General features: G+C 40.8%; 1 protein-coding gene across 1 annotated transcript in view; it reads right to left on the bottom strand.

Moving 5' to 3' along the window:
• Positions 1-7,366, bottom strand: part of kcnk12 (potassium channel, subfamily K, member 12) — a 40,400-nt gene extending 33,034 nt beyond the window's left edge. Inside the window, exon 1 of the mRNA XM_007546221.2 lies at positions 6,084-7,366. Within this exon, the coding sequence (XP_007546283.1) occupies positions 6,084-6,423 (340 nt within the window). The 5' untranslated portion in view covers positions 6,424-7,366. The remainder of the gene's footprint in view (positions 1-6,083) is intronic.
• Positions 7,367-9,042: the final 1,676 nt, after the last annotated feature.

The following is a 9,042-nucleotide window of genomic DNA, read 5'->3' on the forward strand; positions in this document are numbered from 1 at the left end:
TTTTTTTTACCATGGTCGTTCACACTTCCAAATATATGCGACCTGTATGTGTTCTCCAGTGTGAATTGTAAATGACCTGAAAGCGTCCCTCATGCGCTGTAGAGGGCACAATAACGTCATACATAAATGTTTTGCCAACCGCCATAAAGAAGAAGTAGTGCTCAGCGTTTTGCGGAAGTAAATATGGATGCTAACGGTGGAGCATAGCTTACACATATGAAGTTGTTGCATATTAACAACTTAATCCTCGTTATAGTCCGTCATGGTTGTTTTTCTTCCCACTTGCGAGTATCAGGACACAGAATAGTGACGTTTGTCGAGTATCAGTGACGTTCAGGTCGGATGAACCATAGACAATGTCTATGGGATGAACGCGACCTGGTCATCACATTTGAATCAGATATGACTCGGATATCCAAGTGGCCTGGGCCGCATTCGATAAAAATTCAACCTGTGTTGTTCAGACTGTCCTGAAAAGATCAAATACACTACAGGTCGCATTACGTCCAAAAAACTGGAAGTGGGTCACTTCAGGTTGCAGTGTGAACGCAGCCTTAGTTTTACAGTTTACATGAATTATTTTGAGCACTAAATGTTTTGCAAATTTTAACAGAGATGTGATTAATGCACCAAAGTGACTGACAGCTGAATATAAATTAGTGATGGAGGAACAAAATATGTGCTACTGTTCTGGGGTTAAGAGGGGATGGTGGCTTGTTAGAGGAAATGACTTAAGATTATGAAACAGCTTGGGTTATATTTGAAAAAGATGGTGAAAGTCCTACCTGGTTCTTAATTCAAAATACCCCCTGTTGCACTGATGGGTTCACCAGCCTAAAAGAATAATATAGTAGTTGCTGGAGGAAAACTCCCGTTATGCACTGAAAGGCCACAGAGCAGCACATGTTCTCATTTCTGATTATCTAAAGTCAGCAAACATTGCAGTTGTTTCGACCCCATTTGAACGAGAAAGCATTTTGTGGACAATCTTTCCTGCATTCCTGCAACAACGCGTCCCTGAAAGCACCTAATAGTCAGTGATCCTGAGCACAAACCTCCGGTAAACAACCGCATCATGTGGCCACAGCTTTGCTTTTATCTTTCAAAGTGATACCATGGAGGCACATCAAGGGGAGCAAAGAGTCACTGCTGATTTGAAGCCTCTCCCACAGCTGAGTCAGAGACAGGAAGTGTTTAGGAGGAGCATCCAGAGCTCACAGGGGGGGGAAAGCCGCTCTTATGAAAAGTGATGTGGGGAGGTCCTCAAATCCCTTTCATATCAGCAGCTCACCAGCATGCCAAAAGACAGGCATACGCAGACCGGCGGACGACGTTGGTGGAGGAGATCAAAGCTGGACGAAACCCCAAGAGGAAATCTAACAGAAAAACTACTGGAGAAACACAGAATATTAACATCTCACTTTAACTCCCTCCTTTACCCGAGCAGCTGAGTCAGTTTTAGATAATCTACCTGTCAGGGAAGACAGTGATGCTGCATGACAACTAAAGTACAAAGGAGGACAACCTGCCACAGACATGTAAGCAAACACAGCTGCTGTGGCTGAGTGCGCGGTCGCCCCGAGAGCGGCGTATGAGTGCATTTGTGTATCCAAGAGCGGAAGGTGGGAGGACCAATAAAGCTCTCCTGACAGGTCTACAGTAAATAAAGTTGTGACAGTTCTGCCTATGTGAATCCAATTTTCCCAGAGGAATCACAGTGAACATGACCATCAGTTTCCTCTCACGTCCTGTCTTGCCGCAGCTTTCAATTAAAAGTAGTAGCCAGGGGTATGCCGTCATGTTGCACGTATACGAATATATGTTTGTGTTTAGGGCGAGGTCTGAGATAAAGCTGCTGTCAGCTTTGATTATAACCTGCACTGTTTTCATCCATTTATATTCACTCTCTGTCCAAAGGGCTTTGCCAAAGTATGCGTTCAACTTTTTCACATTTTCTCTTGTCACAAAACAACGTATGTTAGTGGGATTTTATGAGATAACGCAACACAAAGTAGGTGAAGTGATAGGGAAATAATAATAAATCAATAAAAATCTGTCATCTGAGCTTTATTTGTATTCATATTTCTTTAATTGAAACACCAAAATAAAATCAGCTGTAACTTATTGCCTCACAAGTCAAATCTCATATGTGCACATTAGATTAAACTCCGAAGATTCATAGATTTGTTTCAGAGCATTAATGAACAAACCTTTTAAATTCAAAGGAAATAGGGCTGCAGATAAGAATTGTTTTAGTAATCGATTATTCTGGCTATTAATCAATTCATCAGACAAAAAATGGCACATTCTACAGATTTTTCAATCAACCACTTAAGCCTTTTTAATGCAATACTATAAACACATAAAAGATGAAAATAAAAAAGAAATATTTTTTTTTAATATAAATTAAACATTTTATTGCCTAATCTGCAGCATTCCTATTGAACTGGATGAAGATAAAACTATGAGGAGTTCTGGGTAGAACATATTTACATATAAAGGGTTTTTTTTAACCTTAAATGCAAAATATGTACACATATTTTGTACAGTTTTCGCTCAATCTCTGCTCTCAATATTTTATTTCAGCATGTGGCCCATTTTTTTTTTTTACTTTGTATACTTTAGTTAACAATTAATCAATTACTAAATTAGTTGACGATTATTTCAATACTCAGTTCATCACAATTAATCCGATTAATCGTTTTAGTCCTGAAAGGAACACAGCAGACAGGTGAAAGATACAACTGTAGAAAAGTTTAAAGTAAGATTAGATGATTTAAGAATATTTTATGTTTTAAAGACCACAGTTGATGAACTGCACCACTAAGTATCTAGAAGGTACGAAGGAAGAGACAGTCATCCACCGATACTAGGAAAGACGAGCATTACTCAGAGAAACAGCTGACAGCGACCATACTGACTGGAGGAGCTGCAGAAATCCACAACTCAGGTACGAGTCTGTCAACAAAATGAAGTTGTGCACACCTAGTGAAACAAAGGAGTGGATCTGCTTTTCTTCAGCAGGAACTGGGAAACTGGTCATGGTTTATCATAAATGTGTGTCAGTCCTTGAAGAAAACCTGTCAGGAACAACAAAGCTCTGAGGCAGAGATTCATCTTCTATCAGCACAGCATTAAATATACAACCAGAGCCATCGAATCTGGCTTAAAAGCATATTACTGTCAAAATCTTGACCTAATTCTAACCGAGAATTTGTGGAAAGACTCTAAAATTGCTTTTCACAGAGAGAAGTGAAATTGGCAAATGTTTCCGTTTTTGTAAACTTGCAGCTGTACTTCCAGTAAAAGGTGCTAAATATTAACTCAAGCTCCATTCATCTTCCTGTGGCGCAAAAATGCATCAAAACCTGCTGTTGTTGTTGTATCAACCATCCAGACCTCTCAGGTCTTTTGGTTCTGGTCTGCTCTTCACCTGCAGAACCAGAACCAAACACGGAGAAGCAGCATTCAGCTTCTATGCTCCTCAAATCTGGAACTTTTCTGGAATAAAACACTGAGTTCCTTTAAATCAAGACTTAAAATCCATCTATGCAGAGTTGCATTTGATTAGTAGTAAGTGAAACATTGATTTTGATGATTTTGATGCTATTTGGCAAAATGTAATGTTTATTGCTTGACTTGTTAATGATGGCTGTATGATGTTTTTGTGATGCAATGCACTTTGAACTGTCTGGTTGCTGAAATGTGCCATAAAAATAAACTTTACTTGACTATGAACTCTTGTTTTCCTGTCCCTACTGAAGAAAAAATGTGTTTAGGATTGTAAATTTCTGCAACATCCACCAATCTGCGTTTACATCCGAAGGCAGCTGGTTGCACAAGATTTCATTTTGGGGTATCCAGGTAAAAGAGGGCTGAACTAAAAGTTACTCTTCCATTCATGTCACAGCTATGAGCTTCGTTGCGTCGGTAAACCCCATGAGATGTTACTAAATACTTTAAAGGTTACATAACACCACAAATGTGAAACCAAGGAACTAAATACTTTCTGAAAGGACTGTATTTGGGTGGAAAGTGGATGTCAGAGCCATCAGGCATGCAGAGCGTCACACCGTTGGCCCTCGGGTTGCCCTGGGAGGTACACTTGCTCTTTTCTGACCTATTGCATGAGTAAATGTTAAACGGGGGGAGGAGAGTAGACGGGGCTTCTCATTGACATTCCTGTTAGTTTGATGAGAAATGTGACAAAAAAAAAGAGAGGCTGCACCCATGGGTGCTGTCCTATAGCCAGCGACGAGCGAGCGAATCCAAATGGCAAACTAGTCAGATGTTGCCCCCATTTCCAAAAGTCCATCAGAGCCAAAAATTTAACACACGACCAAAATAAAAGCTAACTAAAAAAAAACAAAAAAAAACCCGGAAGAGTTTAATCTGGTATTCTGCGAACGAGCCAGCGGAAAGAAAGCGATCCACAGGGAGACTGCTCCAGTCCCTCAGATATCCAGACTGAAAGTAATGATATGATTATTTAACCATTTAGAAAGACATGTGGCTCCAAAACCCATCTGGCCTGAAATTACTTCATTTCTACTGACTTCTCAGTGTGAGGTGGTTCCTCATTTTCAGCTTTAGGACACCTTCTAGCTTGTGTTTTTGAGAAGAAGCCACCACCGTGGATATAAACTGTTTACACATGTCTTTTGTAGTTTAAAAAAATGAGATCAAGATAATTGTTCAGAACTTTCTCCACCACTGACATGCCCCTTAACCTGTGCAGCTCACTTTAAATGTAATCTTAAATCTGTTAGGGGGAAATACAAAATAAAAAATGAAAGCAAGTAGAGTGCTGGATCATTACAAAGATTATATATATATATATATATATATATATATATATATATGCTTTTTTATTTTGTGTTTAAAGAGTTATCTTGATTGATGCTTAGTTGCTAACATTATATTGAACTGATTATAGGTAGACTATATAGGATTTCTTTCCTCCAGCTACTCCGTTTCATTCAAAACTTTTGTTTAAATCAACATTCGACACATTCATTTTAAACTTTGAGTAAATAAATAATAGTAAACAATAAAACAAAATAGGCCTGAACATGAACTTTGTGTTGGCTTCATCAGATCGCTACAGCCTATCTACAGCACATCTTGATCTGATAATATTTGTCCGCTGTTCTTTACAAAAAGCTTTCAACTCTTTCTGATGGTAACGTTTTCTGTTCACAACTTTTTTCAAACTGGTTTGTAGTTTAAATCTCACTCAGGTCTGCCGTCTCTTTCTCCTCTTAACTCTCCTTCAGATGACGTAATTCATGCTGTGTGTCGCGGTCATGCAGAAATCTAAAGTTCATCCTCACCCTTAGCTTTCTAGAAAAAAAGCTTGAAGGTTTTGGGTTGACTTTGACTGGAATTTGGAACATGGCTAAGGTCCCAATGCATGATGCTGCCACCACCATGCTTCACTGAGTGTTCTTCTGGGCACAATGAGTTTCACTTCTGATCTTAAAATAAATTGTAGGCTTCTTGTGAGACTTTAAATGGCTTTTTGCTCATTTACACCAAACTTGGGTGTCCTTTTCAGAGAAAAGGTTCATATGTCCTCCATATAGTCACATTTTAAACAGCATCAGTACTTGCTGGAAATTCCTGCAGACACTTAAATGTAGCTGCATGCCTCTTAGCTAGCCACTTTCTATCACTGGTTTTTGTGGGAACATTCAGTTCCCAGAAATGTTAAGTTGCAACATTTTCCTTCTCTGCAATATGGATGTCTTTATTGTTTTCTGTGGTGTTTTGCTAAGAAAATCTCCTTCGAGCACAGCTGAACTTTATTTGGGATTAATCAAAAGGAGTTAAATCTTATTTTAGATAAATTTTCTCTCAAACAAAGAGTTTCAGATGATTCATACAAGCTATCAGTCACATGAAAGATTGAAAAAGTTCTGAACTGAATTACCTTTCTCTCGTTTTTTTTTGTGTCTGCATTGTAAAACCTGGCATTTTATCAAGTGTGTGTTGACTTTTTTTCCCCCTCTCTCCACTGTGTGCCTGCAACAAAATGGATTAAAAGGTCAAGGCATTGAGTGAACGCCGCAAACATCACCCACCTATAGTCGACACCACAGTTCCAACAAAATAAAAAGCTCCTGTAAAATCCCATCTCGGTCTCAGAGCGTCAGCCCGGATCCCGGCGGCTATGGCGGCCTCGTACTCCCGCAGGAAAGAGTTGAGCTCCTGTAGGCTGATGTTGAAGGTCTCACTAAAGTTGAGGAGCGTCCCGTTCCAGCGGCCGTGAGCCCGCAGCTCCGAGGGCCTCTCTATGGCCGAGAAGACCGCAGCGCCGCACAGCAGGTACACCAGGATGAGCACGGCGAGCAGGACGAAGCGGCCGTTGTCCTCGTTCAGGTGCAGGGAGCGGCAGCCCTGCAGTCGCAGGCTGGGCATCATCCAAATTTCAGCACCACACGCGCGTCGGACAGCGACAAGCTCCACATCGAGTGCGGCGTTCACGGGTCGGCGGGCACGCTCTGGAAGTCACAGTCCTGCCCGTCCACTGCGCTCGGATGCAACATTTCGCCCCACTTTACTTTGCGCACCACATTGTAGTTGTTTCAGAGAGTGGTGATCTGCACTCCACATGCGGACGTAAGCGTGACGATCCACAAAGAGTTGAGGAGAAAAGCTCCAGGCGGGCGCAGAGTTTCATAATACACACATTCTCTTCCCACGGTTGTGTGGCAATGCAGTTGGTGGTAAGTGGACTGCAGACTGAATCCAACAAGGACCCGCGCGTTTTTGTGCACCAACAGGCAGCAGTATCCTTCGAGTCCCCTGCACCAACCCCCTCAGTCTCCACAAAAGACACAAAAAAAAAGAGAGAAAAAAAAAGGGAGGCGTAACTTACAGATTATCCTGCTGTCGATCTGGAATAAAATCCTGTATCCTCAGGTTTGGTGTTCTGGGAAGAGCGGAGCCGCAGTCGTTGTGTGCGTGTTGTAGTGGCACGCTGAATCCCACCACAGCGCATATGGTGAGATCACTCTTCACTATAAAACCGGTCTTGTTCAGTTGGCAGAAAAAAAAAGAGGATTCCCGCGCTTCTCTAGTTGTCTTCAGACGGCACGGTGTGCTTTCCCCCTCCCGGACAGACTCATGCCGGGCGCGACCTCGATGTGCTTTTATCAAACTCATGTTTGCATTGCGGGTGCACATGCGGACATTTAAGAAAAAAAAATGCTTGAGGTAGCCAATAAAAGTCTTAAGGAGGAGATAAAGACGCAGCGAAATTAAATATTCAACGGGAAGGAAGCATCTGTGCAGAAAATCTGTAACACCAGAGAAGTGAAACCGATTAATCATCAGGACAATCACGTTAAAAATAACACATTCTAAATAAATACCTTGTTGTCTTGGTTTGCAAGAACTAACTTGCACAGAGCCTTGTAAAAGTATTCCACCTGAAAAGTGTGGTGTACATTTGTAGTCTATACTTTGTAGAACCACTTTCCTCTGCTATCTTAAGTGAAAGTCTTAAGTGAAATTGGATGTAGAGAGTCTGAACATGAAGACTTGCCACAGATTGTCAATTAGATTCAAGTCTGGGCTTTGACTAGATCTGAACTTCCACCTCAGTCCTTAGATTGTTTTTAATATAATCTCCTTGCCTGCTCTATCAGTTCAAGTGCATGTCTTGGTTTGCAGATGTGCAATACCATATAGCTTCATAACTTCTATCTGGTTTAAACTTCTTGACCTCCAGCCTGTTTGGTCCTCCTTGGTTTTCATGATGCTGTTTGCTCTCCAACGCTCTCTGGCAAACCTCTGAGGTCTTTACAGAGTAGCTGTGTTTCTTTTATTGAGATTAAAATAGTCACAACTCTGTCAACTAATGAGGTTAAGCTTGTTTATATTTACGGATAAGACTAGAATACAAATACATGCAGCACATGTTAGATTTTTTTATTATTTTTCTAAAGGAAAACGTGTTACATACCAAGTTTGTGGCTATAATGTGACAAAATATAAAAACAATTAAGAGGTGTGGTTTATTTTTGCAAGGATCTGTACATGCAGTAAAAATAAATAAATACAGAATTTCTGTTCTCAAGATAAAAGCTGCTGCATTTTGTTTCTTTCCACCTTGGAAAAGGGTTAATAGCGTCCCTCGGGGCACAAATGTGATCCACATTACGTGTGTCTTTGAACATTGGACACAGTGACATTAAGAAATTGGTTAAGGACAGATGGGTATGATCTCACCCTGATGCTGTCATCATTCAATTAATTTAAGATGAGAAATGATGCACTAAGTCTGTTCTTGAAGAAAGCAGCCTGGTGTGATGGGTGTTGTATGAAGCACTTCTTTGTTTCCAACTGTGTCTGACTGTAAAAGGAACAAAAAGAAATCAAGACTTTTCTCCACACAACAGATTCCCACAAATACTTTTTTCTTATTATAGTGGTGCACTGATTATCTCTAAATGACACGCTCCTTTCTTTCTATGTGCACTGTGGTGAATAATCAATTAAGAATCAATTACCTTCCAGAGGCTTGAAAAGGGTAAAGAAAATGCAAAATGGAGTAGAAACTCTCTGAAATTGTTCATCCATCCATCCATTTTCTGAGCACCCTTGTCCCTCAGTGGGGTCGGGAGGGGTGCTGGTGCCTATCTCCAGCTAACGTTCCGGGCGAGAGGCGGGGTACATCCTGGACAGGTCGCCAGTCTGTCGCAGTGAAATTGTTAATTTTTTTCTAAATAAATTTCTAAAAAGTCAAGACCACATGGAAGAAAGGCTTTGAGCAGAAAAGTAGCGGAAAATGCAGAATCAACAGGGCTGTGACAGGAGAGCTTTCCTTCTCCAGAGGGGAAGATGGCAGCAGGGTTGCACAGGGTGGCGTTATTGATTATGCTTTCTAATCTAGTTAATTGCCTTACAAATATAAAGGCTGACTGCAGAACAAGGGCACGCTCAGCACAATTATCTCAGTCACCCAGCCTGTCCTTGTCAAGTCTGATCTTCACCTGATCAGGAAACAATTAAAAAAGAAGATTTCAATAAAAAATT

The sequence above is a fragment of the Poecilia formosa genome, unplaced genomic scaffold, assembly GCF_000485575.1.
Source record: "Poecilia formosa unplaced genomic scaffold, Poecilia_formosa-5.1.2 Scaffold15, whole genome shotgun sequence".
Taxonomy (NCBI): Eukaryota; Metazoa; Chordata; class Actinopteri; order Cyprinodontiformes; family Poeciliidae; genus Poecilia; species Poecilia formosa.